This window comes from Columba livia, chromosome 4 (genome assembly GCF_036013475.1).
Source record: "Columba livia isolate bColLiv1 breed racing homer chromosome 4, bColLiv1.pat.W.v2, whole genome shotgun sequence".
Lineage (NCBI taxonomy): Eukaryota > Metazoa > Chordata > Aves > Columbiformes > Columbidae > Columba > Columba livia.
In genome coordinates this window covers 52371219-52393085 of record NC_088605.1, presented here as the reverse complement: position 1 = coordinate 52393085, position 21867 = coordinate 52371219, and the positions used below count along the sequence as shown (strand labels likewise).

Below are 21867 nucleotides of genomic sequence, written 5' to 3'. Positions count from 1 at the left end.
TATACTTTCCTAAGCTGGACAGTAATATTTCTTTATGTCAAAGTGTATCTGCTTCAAAAGGCTACTCTCACATCTGTAACACACAGGTGATAGCACCAATATTCTGAAGTTATTATTTGAGCTGGATTCACATTCCCTGTAGACTGAGAAGGGAAACCTTTATACCTCAGAGATGACCAAAATCTTGGGTACTCCTTGTCCAAGCTCACTGCATTTCACATTTGTCATAGAATAATTTAGTTCAGAAAGGCCTTCTGCAGGTCACCTGGTTCAACTCCAAGTGCAAAGCATGGCCAGTTTCTAACATGTTGTTCATTAAAATAAGTTCTGGATAAGATTATTTGCTAACACATAAACAGAACTCCCATTGGCAGTTTGTGCCTGTTGGCTGCCATTTTATCATCAGGTAGTTGAAGGCAGCAGTAATGTATCACCTCCCCATGCTGCTCCTCTGTTCTTCAGGCTGAACAAGCCCAGCCCTCTCAAAGTCTCCATTCTCCAGGTACTCAAATCCTCCGTGGAAGGGAAGAATGACTTTTGCTCACTAAGCTCCTGCTTGTTCAGCCCTGAACACAACTGCCCTTCATCACTGCAAAGGTACGCTGATGACTCAAATTCAGCTTTTCTGCCAGGATACCATGGTCCATTTGTGCAAAGCTGCTTCTTACCCAGTCATGTCCCAGCCTTCACTTTTGCATGCAGTTTTTCCACACACACACAGGAGTTGGTAAGTTGCCTTTACTGAGCTTTGTGCTGTTCCTGTCAGCCTATCTCTCCAGGCTATCCCTCCAGAAGCTTGCTGTGGATCACTCTAGCCTACCATCCAGGTAATAAGAAAAGTGTCAAACAGCATTAAACAGCATCAGCCCCTGTATTGCCCCCAGAGAAACTTTGCTAGCAGCCAGCTATCAGTTGGACTTTGTATCAATCACCACAACTTTTTGATTCTGGCTGTCCAGCTTCCCATCCACCTCATAGGATAGCTGCCCAATTTGGATTCAAGGGTACTACAGAAAACCAAGGCCTTACTGAAATTAAGGTAAACCACATTTACAATCATAAAAACATTCATTGTACTTTCCTCTTCCACTGAGCCATTCATGTCATCAGAGGGCAAGCTACTTATGATTTGCCATTGGTATATTCACTCTGGCTGTTCCAAACACCTTGTCCTTCAGAGACCTGAACACCCAAGATTTGCTTTATAAGCCGCTCCAGGGACCAACTATAACTTGTCAATTTCTCCTGCCTCAAATGGTTCTTCTTCACTTGCTATGCTCCCACCCATCCATCCTGTCTCACAGATCACTCATGTCATAAAATGATCTTCAGCACTGTAGGAGTCTGTTTGATGGCTTGACAGAACTTGACATGATGTTTTTTTCAGTTCATGTCAGGAAGGCTGAACTCACTCATAAATACCAGGGTCTGCAACCATGAGATTTCCTCCCGTTCTCTAAAGAAAGCTTTATCTACTTTCTCTCTTTCAAAAAACAAATGTGTAGGTAAAACAGCAGGCAAAGAATACCAGGTCAAAAATCCAAGTTTCAAACTTGGAGATAATCCTAGAATAAGAGTTTAGTTTTATTACCAAAATAACCTCAGCCAGGCAATTCAACTCAACAGCAAATAAAAAAGACTGTTTGCAATTACACCTGGCCAGGACATAAAGCACATGAAGAGAAATTGAGAGATTAACCTCAGCTCAAGAAGAGCCTGTAATAAAGATAAAATATACACAGGAACAGTGCCACAAATGTGTCAGATCTTGCATCAAAAGGGAACTCAGAATAAAAAAACCAAGTACTTAGCTGAAATAGTTTACACTCAATGGATTGTCAAAATAATCTCAACCCAGCAATCCAAGCCACAAAACAATACTAAAAACTGTTCCCAAATATGGCTAGCCAGGAATCACACTTGAAACAATGGCCTGAAAACCTTGTAGGCAAGGCAGCAGGCAAAGCCTGGAATACAGGTTTTGAACTTGGAGACAAAAAAACCCAGAAAACTTACTTTAAGATTATCCAAAATTTTTGTTATAACCTTCCAAGACTCTGAAACACAGTATTAGCAGGGACTCATGGCAAGCCCCTGGAGGAAGTTATTTTGATAATCAGACCCAAAACCAACAACCAACAACACTAAAGGACATCAAGGGCTTGAGCTCTGTTCATGTTCAAAGTGGGAACCTTCAAAGAAACAAAAACTGAGCTATTTGGGGATCTTCCTAACATGACTCATGCTACAGTAATGGCACACACATGGGAATATTACTTAAAAACCAACCTTAAAAGAACCTCAGTTTCTACAGGTGAGAGCGTGCTATTTTTTTGCTCCCCTGCCCATCAGCAGGTGATGAACACAAAATTGGTGATACAGTCATTACCACAAGCACTTGTGAGAATACACAAGGACAGAGCTTCATCCCTTTGTTTTTTTATTAAAGAAACCATTAAAAAGCAGATCATAGCCAACACACATTCTTACTAATATAGCAATAAGAAAAGTATATATGTTAACAAATTGCTGGCATGCCACAAGGAACACTGAATATGCCTCTGGGTACAAAACATAATAATCTGTGACAAGTCATTACACTACATCAGATCTGTATCTTACTAGATCTTCACTGGAAGCTATGCTATTTCAGGAAAGGCTGCTGAAACCTTTCAGAAAAACTGAGAAAGGCAAGTAAGCAATAATCACACAAAGTAAATTCTTCCCTAACAACTTGAAACATAAGTTGGTTTACATGCTCGAAGAGATTAGTATAGTCCACCTCTGTCCATATTTCAAGTGATAGCACTATTGATTTACATCACAAAATTGTAGTATTTTACAGGATGTTTCAGTAAAACTCTTTGCCTGTCTCAGTATTACTTCCTTTCATTATCTCTTCAAAGATCAATATGGGGTAGTGGAGGCTTAATGAATTGTTCAGGTCCCCAAGACATTAAAAGGCAGTAAAATGAAAGTGCCAATACTCCTTGCTATCAACATGGGTGCTGTGAAAGCTGGTTTTAAAAGGATTAACATCTCCATATATCCCAATTAGTACAGCACCTTCTTCAGGTCACGGAGTTGTTTGGAGGTAAAGGCACCAATGAAATTTAAGCAAAAACCCAAGGCATTGGCATCAACAATTTAAATAGTGTAAACTCACAAAGAATGGTATCTCTATGTTTTGCTAGGCACTAATGGAAGCCCCATAGATAATAGATATACATATACTTATTTTTCCAGTTTTCATTGGTACATACTCAAGAGTAAAGAGTACTAAAGAGTAAAGAGTAAACAGCTAAGAAAGAAGAATCTGAGCACTTGTCTCACTTCAATGAAATGAGCCACATTCTTAGCTCAGCTTGAATAGCCACTGGGAAAGTGTCTTAATGAGAACTTAATGCTTGAGACACTTGAGTACATACTACCCAGAAACAAAATACTGAAACTGAGATGGCAAACACCAAAAATCAAGAAAATTTATCTTCTAGTTTCCTTACGGTGCAACTGTTGTGTTATAGAATGCCCCTCCATCACACACACTGATAAAAACCATAAGCTACACAGACAGGCTAACACCCGTGCAATTGTTGCTTGTCCACAAGTAATTCTGCCTACATCAAGCAGATGTTAACAATCACCTAACAAAATTTAATTTCCACCATATTCAGTACTTCCAATTCCTGTGCTGCCAGAAAGGTATCCTGGATTTGCAGTGCATTCTTGAACCAAGGAGAACTGGCAGCCACATGATATGTTTTGTAATAAACTCTCAAACTGGAGGACCCAATGGAACATGGAATTCTCTTCTTCTCCAGACAAGGCTCAAAGGTAAGGGACACAGAGACACCCACCTGGGGGTGCAGACTCCAAACCTGAAGTAACATGCACCAGTGCAATACTTCTTGCAACTTCAATTTGCACAACTCAAGTTCATAACAATTTAACAACAACTTAAGCCCACAGCCAGGACTGGATAAGCTTGTCATTGTTACCTCAAACAACCAAGTTCCTATCTTGAGTTATTGCCATGTTCACTTCTTTCAAGAAAACAAAAACAAAGGGAGAGTTAGCACAGAAAGAAATTTGTTATTTGCATGCAAAGATAAGCAAATGAACAAAAGCACAAAGGTTATTTTCCTCCAAAGAACAACACTGAGTGCAACTGCTAGTTCTGAAATAAATAGTAACATTAATTTAACCTTGTCACAACATTAAAGCTACATTATCTTAGATTCAGATACAAGATTATTACAGACTTTCCTCAGCTCTGCAAAAATCATCTTTTCATGGCCAGGAATAACCAATGCAAGCCATTACAAATATAGGAAGATGACAGACTTTGCAACTAGATGAAACTGCTAAGGGATAAAAGGCTGAGATATAGCTCACTTTGGGATATTAGTGCTGAAGTATGTGGGAATCAACTGCCACAATAATTTCTCAAGTCCACACCAAATTAAGTGTGCAAATTCATTCAGCCCATATCATTTTTATACTTTATTTATAACTTTATTTATTAAGCTGTGTTTGACAGTTCTTCAAATAAATACAAAACCCACCCAAACTATCACCCATCAGTTTGCACAGGAGGGCAGCAGCAATGTGTTTTTGAAGAAGTACTGAAGGCCACTAAGTGCTGAGTAGTCAAAATGTTCACTGGCGTACATCTTGCTCAATAATCAGCTCTCACATCAGAGAAGCTTTTTTTCTAAAACATATGTATGCCTTCTCATTATTATTTCCCTTACCCATAGAAAAAGTAGTGTAAATAGTCATCTGTGGCAAGGCATTAAGTTACCTGAGGTGACAACTGAATTACTGTATGGTGGCATACACCCTCAAATTTAGGTGTCCAAAGAATAAACTTTGGCACAAAGTCTTTGACTGTACAAAAAGAGGTAATTCAAACCTACCTCCATCATGTTTCAAGACAGACCAACAACAGTGACATTGCCAGGATGTCCCACCAATTCTATGTCAAAAGAAAAAGCTGAACTGAGTTCTGAAAGGAGCTCAAGAAAGCATCATCTGTACTTGAAGGTAACCTTCATCAAGACAAACTTGTAAGCTTTGGGAGGAAGATGCAGGCCTCTCCATTGGCTTCACTAAAAATCCATGAGCAAGTAAAATATTTTGCTTTACTGACAAGCAAATTTCATCCTCTGAACAATTCTTCCACAGACCAATTAGTCTGTGACTGTAAGCACACAGACACCAAACTACAGTTTCACATACATCTGCAACAGCATGGCTTGTTCTGAAATCCACAAGTCTGCAACTCATGTCCAAGTCGCTGATCAGATTCGAATATACCACCTAAAATGAAAATAAAATTTGGCAAAATGCTCTTGCAAACTGGAAAGATGCTCCTCACACAGTGAGCACATGAAGCAATGCCATGAGGGACACTCTGGTGTTTCCCACACCACAGAAGCCAGGAGAAAAAAAAAAAAAAAAAAAGGAAGATGAGAACAGCTTTAATTATCTTGGACACATTTTTCCTAAATCCAAATTACCACTTTTAAGCTGTTTTTCCTACTACAGACAAGCAAATAATGCCTTAAGTAGTGTGCTTGCTATCGCAATCCATAACCATGACTCTGAGATGCCACTACTGCAACACACTGTGCGAGTAGCCACACCTTGAATAAAGCTAAAATACCAAACTGCAACTGACAGTCCAGCTAGCATGAGCTAGGGCATCTGTCATACAGCTCTGCAAAGGCTGGCAAGTATTCCATGGTAAAGTAAAAATAAGCATCGACTAAAATGAAAAAATACTAAAAGAGCAATTGGAAGTTCCAAACAACTCTGTTCAGTACTGAAACTACCTTCTCTCTCTTTCATGCTCTCCAAGGTAAGCACTCAAATCATCCTCCATCTGCAGTAAGGGCCAGCAAACCTGTATAAACTAACATAATCCCTTTACTTTATGATCTGCTTCACCTAATCCGCTACAATCTGAACTGGCTGAGCCGCAAGGCACAGTATGCAGCTCTTTCAAATTAAGCAGTCCAGTGCCTTGGGTGCTGGTGTGTTGTTTCTTTGGTTTGGGTGTTTTTTTTTGTTTTGTTTTGTTTTGTTTTGTGGGTTTTTTGTTTTTTTTTTTTTTTTTTTTTTTTTAAGAGGGAGGAATTTAATGGCACCCTGTATTTTAGGCAAATGACTATTAGAGGGGACCATCTTCTGGGCAGTTAAACTGCACTATCCGAAAAGGCTAACACCCACCCAAATAACAATAACAACAGCAATTGTAGTCAATGGTATCACACCTGGGGAAGCCACTACATCACTGTGCCATCATTCAATGCCAGGTTCAGTGCCTTTCTTCTCATATCTCATCAGATATACCTATTAGTCTGACATATTAATCTTTTCACATGTTCCTTGAGTTGCAATGCTGTTCTTCATTTGTCAAGCAGTCTCAAAAGAAATGACATCCAGTGTCACAACTACTACAATAAGAAGGAAGATCCAACACTGTGTGTTAAGATACTGTGTTTCCTCAGCATATTTTCAGCACTGTAAAATATTCTTTAAATGACATAGTAGATGTATAATTGAAAACCTCAGTTTCATAAAGGAAAACATTTTGTTCGGGAGCTGGCAGATAAGTAGACTGGACGGTCAGCTCATTCTATTTTCTCTTTAGTTTAAGCAAGCTGTCACAGCAAAAAAAAAAAATTCTGGTACTGAAAAATTCTTATGATATAGATCATGATTCCATACAGCAAGCCCACATCTGCCAATTAATATATTACAAGAACATTTCAAATGGTAAACAAGGATTATGTTCCTTACATCCAAGCAACCAGAGCCCACAAGTTCAGCGGGATGTTGTTTCCTTAAGAATGAAGAGGCCTTCCTAGGGCAGGTATGGCCCTATAGGCATACTTACAATCACAATGAAGACAGAATGCCTCCTTAAAGATAAATTATCTCTAACTTTGGAAGGGTCCCTTGCTAACACCACCTTCTCGGCTCAGAATGCAAGTTGACAAACCCTATACTCACTCACAGTGCTATGATAATACAGCTTTACTATTTTGAGGTACTTAGGTACACATAGAAGTGCTTGCTCCATATTAATTCAAGTTTGCCACACAGCACCAAGCAGGACAGCATGGCCTATACTATTAAGCAACCATTTCTTCTAAGTTGGTCGCTGATCTTATTCTGCTACTCCTCCCTAATTAAAAGTGTCCATAAGAGAAATGAAAAAACCCTTATCTATCTGAGGCAGTAGAGAGCACTTTACACAAAAAATAAATTATTACTAAGAGAGGTTATCTTTTCCCTCACACTCCTCCATCCCATTACAGATCAAAGAATATTAGCTCTAAAAACACAGGTTGCAATATAAGTATTCTACCTGCACAAAAACTGAGCAAGGAACAAAATAACTTATTCTGTTTCTCAACAGATCAAAAGTATCTTGGGTATCTTTACACTTCTTTCTGAAACAAAGCAGAACACTTGCACACTGAACTTGAAATGCCTAGAGGGCTCAGGAATTGCCAAACCCACACAGAAGGCCACAATTTAAAAAACTCAACACGATTGACTAAGTCTTTCTGGTTGAAATCAAACAATAATCTCATATTCTCTAATTCTCTACCACATTACTTCTTTCATGTGGTGGTACTAGTTGGAACAAAGCTCAAGATCTAGGGTCACCCAGCTACCAAGAAATCTTAAATCTTTGCTTTGGGGATGCTCCTGTGCACCCACACTGGAACTGCAACGACCTTTACTTTAATTCTCCGAGGTTAAGGGGAGCAAAAGCCTGAAAACACACCAAGCTCAGCTCAGAAGCCAAACTAGAGAAGCTCACAGAAGATCCACTGAAAGCACAGATTTGCAAAATAAAAGGTGCTCGTAACAACTTCAGCCATATTATATGTGAAAACAGATGCTCAGGTTGTGATAGGGAAAAGAGGAAGCACAGAAAGGCAAAGTCCGCAGAGCTGGGGGAGATTTTACTGCCAGTGATGCTATCGCAACACCAATTCCTAAGAGAAAAGAAAGGCTCAGGGAGCTGAGGATGGAAAGCTAAGGTTGCATCTGCAGTGCAAACGAGACTGAAAAAGCAGCATCCTGCACGTGCCCAAGTCCCGATACCTCTAGAGGCCTCAGGGAGGCGACGCATGAGGGGTAGAGAACAGGGCCGAACACTGCAGCAAGCACCAAGTAACGCAGGGCTCGAGGCGTTACGCCTGGAAGCGGCGAGTAAACGGGCGGTTTTTCCCCGGGCCTCCCCCCACCGCCCGGGACGAGGTGTAAGAGCGATCGTCGACGGGCAACACGCCGTCAAGGTGACGACGAACAAAAGCCCCCCCCGCCCGCTCCGCGCCCTGGCTCCGCCGCCCCATCGCCACACCGGGCGAGAAACCGGGCCGAGAGTCAGCGGCCAGGCCCGGCCGCGCCGAGGCGGGGCAAGCAGCGAACGGCAAAGCCAGGCCCCGGGGCGCTGCCGCCCGGTGCGCGCCTCCCGCGCCGTTCCGCTCAGCTCCGCGACCGTTAAACGGCTGACCCCTCCGAACCGCCGCGGGGCTAACCCCCCGATCTCCCATCGCTCACCTAGGGAAGAAGTCTCAGTGCGCGGCGCCTGGTCGCGTCCTCCCCAGGACCTGCTCGCTGTCGGGCGCGGCGAGCCTGTCCCTCGGCGCGTCCCGCAGCGGGGGGCAGGACGGAGCGACCGGAGCACGGCGACAGCGATGTCACGGCCGGGCGGGGGAGGGGCGGCCAGGGCTCCGGTGCGCGCGTGCCTGTGCGCGCGTGCGTGGAGCGGAGAAAGGAGGGAGCTGGGCGGGGCCGGGGGGGGAGGGGGCGGACGAGCCCGCGCCCCCCGTATTGTCTGGGCTCTGCGTGCGCGGGCTCTCCCGCCCTCTGAGTGCTCTCTGCCAATCTCCGCCGCCCGCCCGCCGTGACGTCTGCTAGGGCGCCCTCTTCCCGCCGACCGGCGGTGGGGCGGGCGGCGCGTGCCCGCTGGCGGGGCGGGGCAAGGCAAGCGGCCGTTAACTGGCGAAGGAGAAACCCTTAAAAGACGCTTCGGCTGTCTGTTTCGCTGCTTTGCTGGGCTTCAAGGATGGCGGCTGGGGGGCTCCGGGTGCCCATAGTGGCTTCCCTCGACTCCTGCAGCTCCACCGGTTGCCTTTGGAGCGCAGAAGCTCTGTGCTCTTTGTTTAACTAATCTTATTCTGCTTTACAGGCTTGTAAAAGGTACGATTTCGTAGTGAGGTCTTATCATGCTCTTGGCTGTGGTGGAGAAAGGACACGGGTGTCCGTGGTGGGAGCGTGGCTGGGAGCTGCAGCAGTACACGGGATCACCAGAAGGGAGGTCACTGGGGTCACACATGGAGTTTTGCTCTTTACATATCTTTGGCTTAGTTCCAGCAACCTGAAAAGTGAAGGGTGTAATCACAGTTGGTTTAAAATGGGTGTAATTGTGTGGCACCCTCATTTGTAAGTTCTAAAATAATCAATGGTTTTGGTTTAAATATCAAGTAGCTATCAGATAATTACTTCCCAATGTGACAATAGCTGGACTTTGGAGTGTATTCTGTGTCCAGACTCCTTGTTTGGGAGGGCTCTGGCTTGTCCCATTGACTTTTAAAGAATTTGACTTTTGAGGTGTGGATGCCTTCATCAGTAGGGACACATCACATATCTTTCTGAAAGGTAAATGGCTTTTCACTGATGTTGTGTGTGGATGGAAAACTTTCAAATAAAGAATTCAGTGTTTTGTGGGAGAACCTGTTTTGTTTGTGTTTTTTTTCCTTTTTTTTTTTTTTTTTTTTATTTGTTTTGGTAGAGATGGCCTGGTATTTCCTTATACCCAGACTGAATGTTTCTGATGAGTTCTGGTGTTTGTGCCTATCACTGGTCCAGAAAGCTAAGTACCTTGAAGCATTCCCATTGGAAAAGGTGGAAGGATCCTTTCTTAACCCCTATGGTATCCAAAGCCCTTTTACTTAGGAAAAGTGGTTTTTAAAATAATAGCACCTGTTTCTCTGATACTGGGCAATAAGAAAGCATACAGAAAACTTAGAGAGCCTGTGCTTGTCCAGGTTTGGATCATGAGCACTGCTGACATGGCCATGTTTGCTGTAAACGTGTAATTTGGCAAGTAAACATCTTTGAAGGTTTGCTTGCTGTTCAGGAAGGTAGAAAAGCTCTGGGGCTGTGTGCCAGGTTGTTGCCATGCAGTGGAAAGCAGGGTCAGTGGAAAAGGAAAAACATGGCCAGCAGGAGGCATTTGAGAAGTTTTTAGAGGTACAGTAGAGCCCTCTGAGAGTTTTGGATTAAGTTTGTTGGAAAAGGCAATTGCTTAGAAAAAGTGTTTACTTAAAAGAGGCGGAATGCACAGCAGGTTAAAGATGAATTGCAGGTGTGTGTTTGTGAAGTTCTACAGAAATGAGTAGTTGTTCTGCATTGTTTTATTAGGTTGAGGGGTTTACAGCATCTAAAAGCTTATGTAGCTTCTTAAGGACTGGAAGTGCTCAGGACTCCAGAAGAAAAGCAGTTATAAATCAAAAACTGCTTGACAAAAGTTTGGTTTTTTACTGACTTTTGTGATGTCGTTTTAGGTAAATGCATTTGGTTTTGGTGTCTGTCTTTAGATGGAGGAGGAAGCTGTTAGTTTCAGAATACTGACAATGTTTAGTTTCAGTTACATATGTTAGTTAGAAAAAAAAAAATTCTTTAGTTGATTATGAAAATAAAATCTCCAAAACTCTTACATTAAATTTTGATGTGAAATGGGTTTTTTCATTGGAAGGAAATGAAATAATTTTAGTCCCAAGTAGAATTATCAGTTCCTTTCTGTGTTAATTTGCTACCGTTGCTATGAAATTTGCTGTAATTTGATATGCAGAAAAACAAAATATTACAAAACCACAAATTCTCTTGGTAACCATCAGGAGGGCTGCATCAGGCTCAAAGCTGATGAGCAGATGTGGTGTCTGCAGCATTTGGAGGGCTGGTTGTTGGGTGTTGTTTCTTGGTGGGAATATGGAGACTGTTGCAGTAGCATCAAATGAAGGGAAATTCAGCACCTGCAAGGAACTCATCTACTTATTGATGTTCTCTTAGACTTAACCATAAGTGGTATCTGGCTAAGCTGTTTCTCACTGAGTTGATTCTCTTCTAAAAATGTAATACAGCAGCTTTCTTCGTCTAGTTAGTTTTTATCACATATTCTTTTTCCTTTAAAAGCAAACAGTTCTTGAATTCCAAGCCTTAGGGTGTGCTGGGGTTATTCTGGGCACACCAACTCCTGAGACACCAGGAGGGGAACTGCTTACAGGAGTGTGCTGGTTTTAGTTTTTAGGGCAGGTTAATGCCCCTAGTCCCTGTGGATCTGCAAAATGTTCTACTGTCTCATTTAGTATTCAGCCCTGTTTCCTACCTTTTTTGTGTCTTTTTTTTGATAGTGACAAACGCAGGCAGCAATGTGGGTAACAACTGATCATGGCGAAAAGCATTGTAAGCTGGGGTTGACGTGGGAGTGAACGTTGATCTTGTGTTCTACCAAATTTTTAAAAAAGCTTAATGAGGCTGATAATTATGGGAAGGAAGATTGTTTCGGCTCCACTAATTCTGGGTGGGAAGAAATGTAACAGCACAGGCAGTGGGTGCACGCTGGATGGGGTGACAGGGCTGCGGGTCACAGGTGTGGGATTCGGAGGGGTCCTGCTCAACACAACCTGAAGCGGGAGCGCCTCGTCCCCCGTGTGCGCTGTGGAGCCTGTGTGGGCTCGCAGGGTGCAGCTGTAGGACCCAAGGAGGGGTGCGCCATGTCATAAGGCAGAGGAGGACCAGATGGAGACACTGCCACTGCCGCTACCGGCCCTAGGCACTGCCGCGCTGGGCCGGGCGTCCCTCCGAGTCCGCCCCCTCACCACCAGCCACGTACGCGCCACGTCGCGGCGCAGGCGCGGCGGCCGCTTCCGTCGCGGGGGGAGGCGGCGGGTCCCGGAGCGAGGTCCGGGGGACGCGGGTTAAGCTCCGCCAGACGAGCCGCCATGAACTTCTTGCGGGGAGTCATGGGCGGCCCCAGCGCCGGGCCGCAGCCCTCCGGCACTGAGACGGTGAGCGGGACAGGCGGCCGCTGGGCGGGGCCTAGGGGCTCCCGGGTGGCCCGGTGGAGTCGGGGCGCAGGGGTGCACCGGTGCGCCGTGTCCTTCGCCCGCTGCACTGGGGCTGCGGCGGGAGCCGGCGGCCGCGGGGCGCCGCTCGGACCCTGGCGGCGGCTTGTTTTCGGCAGGCCGCGGTCGGCCGGACCAGAGGGGAGCGCTGCCGTGGTCGTTCCCGCAGGGCAGCGTGGGGGAGGCGCTGCTGGAGCGTCCCCGAGTCGCGGCGGTGAGAGTCCCTCCAGCTGCCCCCGGCGCCGGGTGGTGACTGTGTGTCCCGCGTCAGCCGAGTGTTCGGGAGACAGGCAGGGCCGGCCTGGTGCCCTGCAGTGCCAGCATAGGGGCGGGGAACGGCCTCGCCTCTCCGTTCCCGGGCTGGGAAGTGCAGGCGGCTGGGAAAACGATTTGCTACTGTTGCCAGCAGGCAGGTCCTGGAAGCTGTCCTAGGTTTCTGCAAGTAGCCTGGATTTGTCTGCTTTGCTGTGACAGTTTTGGTTTTGTTCAGGTAGTCTGAATGTGCGGTGCCTTATTCTGCTCAGATAAGTTATCGTTGAATCTGAGGAATTAACAGCTTTGCCTTGCAATGGCCGAAACGGGGCTCTATTTTGTGGACTGATTTGGAATCAGTTACATCTTTGTGGCATGTTGTCTTTTACCACGTATCTTGTACATATCCAGATTCAGAAGCTGTGTGACCGTGTAGCTTCTTCGACTTTATTGGATGACCGGAGGGATGCCGTACGTGCTCTTAAATCGTTATCAAAGGTAAGTACTGATTTTCCTGAAGAGTTGTATGGATTTTTTGTAGTTTTGAGATGTGTTGCTTAAAAAGCTTTGTTTGGACTTCGAGCTAGACCGCTATTCCATTTTTCTCCAAATAGAAATACCGACTGGAGGTGGGCATACAAGCTATGGAACATCTCATCCATGTTCTTCAGACAGACCGGTAAGGATGTTGCTAGCCTCTGGCGATGACCTTCAGCTGATAACCTGACCCTGCTCTGCTGCTAAAACTGACAGACTTCATACATAATACTAGGATTTTTAACAGCTTTTCTGTCCTGGTGGCTTTTTATGATGACAAACTGAATTGGAGCATAGTTAGTGGTGAAAAGAACAGATTTCTAGAAATGTGGATGAGCAGGACAGAAAGACCAGTTCTAGAGTAAAGGTGGTACCAAAGTGTATCTTAATGCTCCCAAGTGGTCAGTTTCTGCTACTGTGGAAACAGGGCAAGGTAAATCCAAAGTTAGAAGGCTAGCTAAATAATGTATTTGAAATAACCCAGGTTAACCTATTACTGCACAAAAAGTGAACTAGACAGAATTAAGAGGAAATGAATGAAGTCAGCAAATGTTTTTCTCAGATGTGTTGTCATCAGTTGAACTGGTAGAATGAATCTGTTTTGGGGAGTAGTGCAGGTGCTTATATTGAAGGGTTCAAGTTAATGTGAGAGCTGGACTCCATGTAGAAAGGGCTGCTGTTAAGGTGTGACAGCATTCTGAATACTTTATGTGAATTAGAATGTAACATTTATGCAATTCAGAATTTAAAGTATCTTTGCTGTCTATCTCTTTCTGCAAGTGATTGTGGTTCTGTACTTGATAGCACTCACGTGATGTAACTTGGAACATGTTTGCTGTGCTCTGATTTAAGCTTCAAATACTGCACATTGTTGGTGCTTAGGTAGGCAAGTGTTCTGTAGCTGCTTTTCAGTCTGGATTTGAACATTAAACTGGTAAAAAAATAAAAATAAGGGCAGGTGTGGAGTACTTGCATGTGCATACATGGGAAACAGGAATTAGGAAAGTAGCAGTTCAATGTCTAGAAGAAGGCATCTTGCTCTGCTTATGTGTAGAGGACAAGAAACCTTTCAGTGCTCAGCTGAAGGCTGTTGGTGGCCTTCCTTGCTTGGCCAGTTATGCCAGCTGGGAAGAATGTGTGGGGCTGGTGTCTAGATAAGTACATGTTATTTCTATTCTTTTGGCTGGGTAGTTAAAAATGGACGTTTGGCCTGCATGGAACTTGTATGATGAAAACAGTAAAAGGGAAGGTTATAGGAGTAACTGTTACGGCTGTGAAGGGGAAGCCCTTCAAAAAATTAGGTCAAGGACCTTCCTTTCATCCACTTATCTGCTCTTGAGGCTAATTTGAACTTTGAGAAGGGAGGCAGGGTCTATTGATCTCCTGTCCTTTGAGATGCTAAATCTAAGCCTTGAGAGTAGGGACTTAAGAGCTTTTCTGTGCTTTTTGGGCTCCTGTTGTTCCTTTAGAAATTATGTGTGCTGAAGCTCTGTTCAGATGTCTGGGGCAACTCAGGTTGCAGTTCGAAAAAAACAGTAAATAGCTCTTATTGTTTTTTTGGGTTTTCAGCTACAAAGATGGTGTCTTCCACAAAATGTTGGTAGACTCATTTCCTTATGTATGTTTTATGGTGGACTAGCACAGAGGCTGGCCTACATGTTGTATGCTTGTGTGAGGGCTGTTTATTTGTAGCTTCTCTGTCTGATACATTCAGGTACATGTTACAGGTGGTATGAATGCACCATTTTGTGTCAGTGATTGTAGAGTGGAGGCTATGGGGACTCTTTCAGTTGTCAGAATACAAATCAGTGCCATCTCACCTGAATAACTGCTTGATAAACGAGTCGCAGGCTCAGCTGTCCTGATGCCCAGTAGGACTGGTGTATTGAACTGGGAGGTCAATGGTCTGACAGAGAACAGTACTGTTGTATCATCACTGTTGCAGTCTGTGCCTATGGGTGTGATCTTTGGACCTTTCTAGTGTCCACTTGAAGTATCCTGAAGCTTTCTGAAATGGAAAATGCTTGTTTCTTCCTCCTGTTCTTTATTTTTTCCATTGCAGCTGCTCAAGATTATTTTTAAGAGGCAGCAATGCAACTTTAGAGAAGAGTTATTGACTCAAGTTGTCTTCTCAGCTGTCACTGTATTCATATGTGTGACTTACATATGTTGGTCCTGTATGTTGACTGTTGCTGTGAAGTTTCACAGAATCACAGAATGTTGGGGATTGGAAGGGACCTTGAAAGATGATCTAGTCCAATCCCCCTGCCGGAGCAGAAACACCTAGATGAGGTTACACAGGAAGGCATCCAGGTGGGTTTTGAATGTCTCCAGAGAAGGGGACTCCATAAGCTTTTTAGCTATGAACCTGCTGATGGTTATCATGTTACAGACTGGAGATATCATGCATCTGTCTGCTCATTATCTTGGATGCACACATGTAGTTGCTGTGTTTTTTGTGCATCAGAATGTGAATATGATCTGTGGGATTCACTTCTTAGTTCCCAGTTAAGTAGAGGCAGGACTTGGTTCTGCTATATCAGGTAATGCTTAATTTGCTCTCCAGCCTATTTTGCAGGGATGGGGTGTTTAGGTGGAAAGAATTACCAGGTGGTGAGCCAGCAGCAGGGGTGTGTCTCTGAATCCACAGAGCCTTAGTGTGTGTGGAATGGATAGCTGGTGTAGAGTGCTGTAATGTGAGAAGAATGACAAGTGCTACCACACTTTCCTATTATGTATTTACCAAAATAAATGGAATAGTTCAAGATGCACAACTGTTCGATCTTTAGCAGCATTGCTTTTACTGGAATATGTAATAGTATGAAAAACTGAAGCAACTCTGCGGGTAAGAGATTATTTCCTTACCCAACTTATTTCCAAATAAGTTAATTTTAAAATTGGTATTCAATAGAAAAGTCATTTGGTTTTACAACCTTTTCAACGAAGTATGACAGCACAACTGTTATATTTTCTCAAGAATTATATTAACTGTTATTCATGTAGTCCTAGAGTTAAAAAGTAGCTTTCATCTCTGGTGTATCTCCTGATTTTGGTGAATCAATTGTTCATTCCATTGAAATGTGAAGTGATAGGCACAAGTACTGTGTCAGTTCTGTAGTAGTAGTAGAGTTGCAACCTCATTTCTGTGCTAATAATTCATTTTTCTTGTAGTAAATTCTGTTGGGTTTTTTTGAGCTCTTTGTGTTCTAAGGCATGCTGATGTTTCCTTAATTCTGAAGTTGATAGTACAAGATGAGAGGCATTTATAGCTTCATTTCCTGTCTTTAGGAGGGAAAGGGCTTGGTTTCTATGATTGTGCTGACATGGCAAGTGCTTCCTGTGTCCTATTCTCATTTTTGTCCTCAGAGTTTATACAGCCTTTATCCTTGAACAAAAATATGCAACTTTTGTTTCTTAAATGAGCACAGAGTTCCACTTGTTATATGGTTTAGTTGCAGATCGCCTTAAGCTCCGTCTCCTGCCTGGGCTGAGATGACTTAAAGTCAGTTTTCTGTAGAACAAGCTTCTTTCACTAGCTTTTCAGCTATGCATGTCAGTGAGCCTGGAGCTTGGTAACACTCCTGAGTCAGCCTTTAAATGTTCCAGACTCTTATACACACTGGTGTTCTAATGCCATATGTTTATTTTGTAATGATAAAGTAGGGACTGTGATCTACTAGAAGAGCTTTCCATTTCCTGATTTGCTGTATAGATGTTGCCACATACCACCAGGAATTTTTTGAAAGAAAATGTTGGCATTGACTGTAGAATAGGTCAGTACCACTTAACTGTTGGTGTGGGAAAGGGCAATAGAGCGAGATGTTAACTAGATCTTTAACTCCTTTGGTTCTACTTGGGTAGCAAGGTTTTTAATTTTCAGTATGACCATTCTAATAGTTTGAAATCTAACATGAACCTGAGAGAGAGAATTATTTTTTTTTCTTAAAGTACAAACCTCAGCTATTCATATTAGTTCAAAATTTTCAAATTTTGTCAGGCTTCTTATTAAAACTTCTGTAAGAGGTAATGTGTTTGTACCCCTTTTATAGCTTTTCCATTAGCTGAATTTTTAGGGGTAACAATATGCTCTCCTTTCCAGTCATGCTGTCACTGATGACCTGATAGAAACACTCTGCTTTTTGATGCTTTTCTTGACAGTATAGATGATGCTTGTCTCTATTCTGACAGTGAAGTGTTATAATTTTAGAAGAACAGGTGAAAACATTTTTGAGGCATGCTCTTGGGCAGGATGATACACAGGTGCCTTCACTTCCACATGATTCTTTGCTATTTTTTGTGAACTCATGGAGTGCTGCTCTGACATTTTGATGGAGTGCCACCTAAAAGCACTCTTATCAGAGGGAAGAGGCCTTAGGTGGCTTTTGCTGGATTGTTGCAGTGCATAAAGGTTGCATCTTTTATGGATGCATGAGAGACTGGAAGTCTATTTGATTTTTTTTTTTTTCTAACTATAGAGCAGAAGCTGCACAGCTTCAATCTGAACAGAATTATCAATAACATGTTGCATGTGGTGAACAGCAGATGGTAGCAAAATAGAACAGCAGAGATCGGAAGGATGCTGCTGTTCTCATTTTGTGATGCGTTCTTCTTTGGACAAGAGAAACAAGACCTGCTTTTCCAACTTCTACATAAAAATTGCTTATTCTTTTGTAGCTGTTGTGATTTCCCTTACAAGGAAGACTAAGGCTGAGACTTGGTTTTGGTTTTTGTTGTTGTATTGGGTTTTTTTTGTTTGTTTGTTTTTGTTAAAGCCTCCAGGAAATAATTTCTATGTATGTTTCAGATATGGAATTGTTTCAGTTACATGAAAAGGAAACCACAGTCTTTGTAGTATTGTGTTGAAGATCTAAAATTGCAAGGAAGGGAAAATATAGGTAGGGTGGAAATATGAGCACACTTTCTGCATGAGACTCTTTACATGGACTAAAAGCTTCCTTGACTTGCTTTGACTAACAGTTCAGCAGAGGAGATCATTTTTTCCTTTTGTTTTCATTATAGACTAGTTTAAAAGTAGGTGGTATGAATGGAGTGACACACACTGAGGAAATATGCATGTGTACTGGGAGGACATCAGCAGCACAAGGATTCAATTCAAAACCCAACATAAAAGAACAAACTACACTGATACCTGATTATTTCTAGCTTTTGTTTTAGTGTGAGATTGATAGAAAGGAAGATTAGGTGTCACTTGACGGCTCCACTAGAGCCCTTGCTGTGATACAAGACATGTAGGTACAGATTGCTTCTGTCTTTTCAAAGCTGGTGGATCACCTTGAGGTGTGTCTAGTTTTCTCAGTTGTGACAACTGCTGTATGTCTGTCATCTTTAATGACTGGTCTAACAGAGATAGCTGGTCTCAATTAGGGCTTAGCTTTCAAGATTTCTGGTTAGACAGGTTGTTTTTTAGGCCTCTGCTCTGAACTGACCTTAGTAGCTTCTTAAGATGCAAATTTGTCTTTGGTGTGGAGGCTTTACTTTGTATGCCTTAGAGGTCAGGGAAAGCAAATACTTAAGTTTGAATGAGATCTTGCTTTGACAGCATGCTCTTCTGATGCTTGGGTAAGACATGAAAACAGCTGTGAGGTTTGTCCTTCTGCCTTCTGATGTACCTGCCTTTGTCATGTTACGTTTTCTTTTCCTTTGTTTTTTTGGCCAGCTGTGCATTCATACTTTTCTGGTTTATGAGCAACAAAGCAAGCAGCAAAATAGTTATTCCAAAACTCTTGTACCATGGCTTCGTTTTAGTGTAGTATTGACAGATTGTCCAGGCTTTGTAATGCAGAATAAACAGGTCTCTTAAAGCAGGGCTTACTAAGAGTCTTTGTGTAAGCAGGTGAACTAATGCTTTGGGGTGAGATTGACTGCCCAGCAGCTTCCTGGGGATGCTTGGAGTTACAAATCTCTTAATAACTGTGTGTAGTCTGCATTGGTAACACAGAGGCTGGCCTGTTTGGGAGAATCCCCAGCTGTCATCACAGCATTCAAGTGGAACACAAGCTTTTGGCCTCTCGTTCTTGCTGATGGGTAGTGGGGAGGGTCTTTCCTGTGGTGATGCTGAAACTCGTGTGCAGCTTCCTTGGGTGACTTTTTGGGAAGGGGTCTGAATCCCTCCTAGAGGTTGGTGCTGGTATACATGAGAAGCAGGTTGGAAGGAGTGACTCAGGAAGTGGAAGACACACTTACAGTGAAACTTCCTATGGTCATGATTGCCTGAGGGAACATAACTGAAAAAATGAATGTGACTCCATTTAGGGACTGGACAGCTCATGATTATACGGTATTATACGATACCTGTCAACAAAAGCCCTTCTCACTTGCCGTAATGCTGCAAAAGGAACTGCCTGTGCAGAAAAACACTGTTGTAAGAGGAGTTGGAAATAAGTCATTAAAGAAAAGTGGTTCTTTCGTTTGCAGTTCAGATTCTGAAATAATTGGCTATGCCTTGGACACTCTCTACAATGTAATATCGAATGACCTAGAAGAGGAGGAGCAAGGTAAGCACTTGGTATCAAGTAATAGCTGTATTGACTGTGGAGCTGCTTTCCTTGGTGGCTTTGCTCAAATTATAAGTTGTAATACCATGTGATTGACTAATGTTGAAACTTGCTTTGTTATTGTGTAGCTGTTATTACAATGCTAAAAATCTTTTGCGCAGCTTGGATTAAAGTAATACTGGATCTCTTACTTATTCATTTTAAAATCTATGTTCTGTGAACAGCAGCCAGACTGGAAATAGGATAATTCATTTTTCGTGTTTTTGTACTTTGTAAGTAAATAATCAGGTCTGTCTGTGCTATTGGAAAAGAACAGTTCTGGCTGTTAGGGTCAAATGGGATACTACTAACTGATGATTTTGCAGGGATATTGAGAGATAAAACCTCAAATACTTATTATAAGGTGGCTCTATCTAAGTGTGAAAATCTTCTTTCCCGGCCTTACTGTGGCATTTTAGAAAGAGACTCTGTTCTTCCTGAGATATATGGAGAAGTAGACACTCTACAGCTAGGTTGTGAAACTCCCTGCCCCTCCTGCCTGCATTTTATTTTTGAAGGCCTTTCTTGATAGGCCATCAAAACTGGTTTCAGTGGACAATGAAATGATTGCAGCTATTAAAAATAACACCATATTTCACAGAAACATCAGTATGCTGAAGAAAATGACATCGGTAACCCAAATTAAGCTTGGGCAAAAAGACTGTTCTTAAAGTTAAAAACATGAATCAGAGCCATGAGTCCCCAGACTGAGGAAGAGCCACATGCTTCTGACAAGTAAAACAGCTGCTGAGCTTGACTGTTTCAGGTTTTTGAAGGGTGATTTGTGCGGAGGGCAGGGCAGTCCAAGTTGCCTGCCTTTTAGCATCAAGGATGTGTCTAGAGAGTGGGGCTGGGATGTGTGAGTGCTGGCCTGGGAGAAGCTGTGTCTGTCAGCTGCTGAGCCTGCTCCCTCACTGGGGAAAATGCAATTACAGTGAGCAACTGCTGAGTAGGTGACTGCCAGAACAGTTACCAGCTGTTAAACTGCAGTACTTGGTGTAGTAGAGCCAACTATGGGATTCAGTTGACCTTTCTGACACTTCAGTTGTGCCTTTTTGTGGGTGTTCTTTGGAAAATCACTTATGTTTGGATTTGCCAATCAGGTCTCGACTTGATCACTGTTTAAACTGGTAAATGAAGCAAAATGGCCATAGACTTGCTTTCCAAGGTTTTAAGGGGAAAACAACAACAAATAAAAATGGTTGTAGGACATTCATTCTGCTTTTGGATGAATGAACATGATGACCCATCATACAGGCTTGTCCAAAAAAAAAATCAGATGCCCTGAGCAAGCATGAATACAGTGTGAACAGAAGCCTACGTTGAAGATGACTGAACACCTGTAGGTTCATAATGCCTTCCATTTGCCATGCACCTCAAGAGTCTTTATAGTTATTGACAACCTTTGTATTTAATTTTTCAGTTTCCATTACATGTAGTGGAGTGCAAATTCTCCTGTGAATGGGCAAAGTGTGAGGCAATAGTGACATTGGAATTGCAGTCTTTTACCTGAAGTATTTACTCTGAGATATTTCTTCAAAGGTTCCTTAAGTGATAAAGAACCTTATGGAAAGTAGGTGTTGGTTCTCCAATCTGAATAAATTTCTGCCAGTATGTTGTGCAGTATGTCCTTTCATGGTGCCTTCTACAATGAATTATCTTACATAGCTGCGACACTTGCAAGCTGAAGTCCTTCTGCAGTATCTTATTCTTAACAATCTCTCAAATCGTTGCTTTACTTACTCGTCCTTCTTTTCCTTATTTATCTAGCTGACTGATTTTGGTGAAGGAGGTTTTGAACAAGATCAGAGTTTTACAGTGCTGGTGAATCCATATTTATGGTGGTGGCCTTGATTATGAACTTGACAAGAATCTTATTAGCAGTTTCTTAAGAAGAGCAAAGAACTGACTAACTTGTTATTTATATGAGATCACCAGTGTTGAAAGAGTGTGGGGTTGTTTTCTATGGCTGCTTCTCTAAGAAGTACCTGCAGGAGTAACTGCTGCTGTAGAAAGTGGGGATGGCTGCTTTGAAAATCTGAACTTAGGTGACTATTGGTTGTGCTATTTGGAAAGCTATTCAAGTTGTGAACCTTTGTCTTGTTTCTTTTTTTTTTTTCCTATCTGCATTGACAGATGATTCTGAAGGTAAAAGAACCTTTACTTATATAAATGTGGCACTTTGTTATCAGTCTAGTTGCTACTAACACCCATAACACTCCTTGCTATTTAAAAAGGACACTGTAAAGACTGCGTTGGAGCTCAGTGAAAGCTTTTTGCATTCTGCCATGTGCATTTTCTTAGGAGCTGAAGTGTTTTCCCAGTTTTACTTCTTGTTTAGGGTGTCTTGAAAGTCTGCAGCCCCAGCA

General features: G+C 42.8%; 2 protein-coding genes across 11 annotated transcripts in view; one reads left to right on the top strand and one right to left on the bottom strand.

Moving 5' to 3' along the window:
• The window catches only part of G3BP2 (G3BP stress granule assembly factor 2), a 29911-nt gene extending 21079 nt beyond the window's left edge, over positions 1-8832 (bottom strand). For both annotated transcript variants that reach the window (XM_065061684.1, XM_065061685.1), the window contains exon 1: positions 8587-8832. The gene's annotated coding sequence lies outside the window, so the exon portion shown is untranslated. The remainder of the gene's footprint in view (positions 1-8586) is intronic.
• Positions 8833-11931: 3099 nt separating this feature from the next.
• USO1 (USO1 vesicle transport factor) overlaps positions 11932-21867 on the top strand; it is a 37499-nt gene continuing 27563 nt past the window's right edge. For 3 of the 9 annotated variants that reach the window (XM_065061677.1, XM_065061679.1, XM_065061675.1), the window contains exons 1-5: positions 11932-12098; positions 12819-12905; positions 13022-13086; positions 19380-19459; positions 21635-21646. In XM_065061677.1, coding sequence (XP_064917749.1) covers positions 12033-12098; positions 12819-12905; positions 13022-13086; positions 19380-19459; positions 21635-21646 — 310 coding nt within the window. In that variant the 5' untranslated portion in view covers positions 11932-12032. Of the gene's footprint in view, positions 12099-12818; positions 12906-13021; positions 13087-19379; positions 19471-21634; positions 21647-21867 lie in introns of those variants that run through there. The other 6 variants (XM_065061678.1, XM_065061676.1, XM_065061683.1 and 3 more) reach the window with 5 other exon arrangements.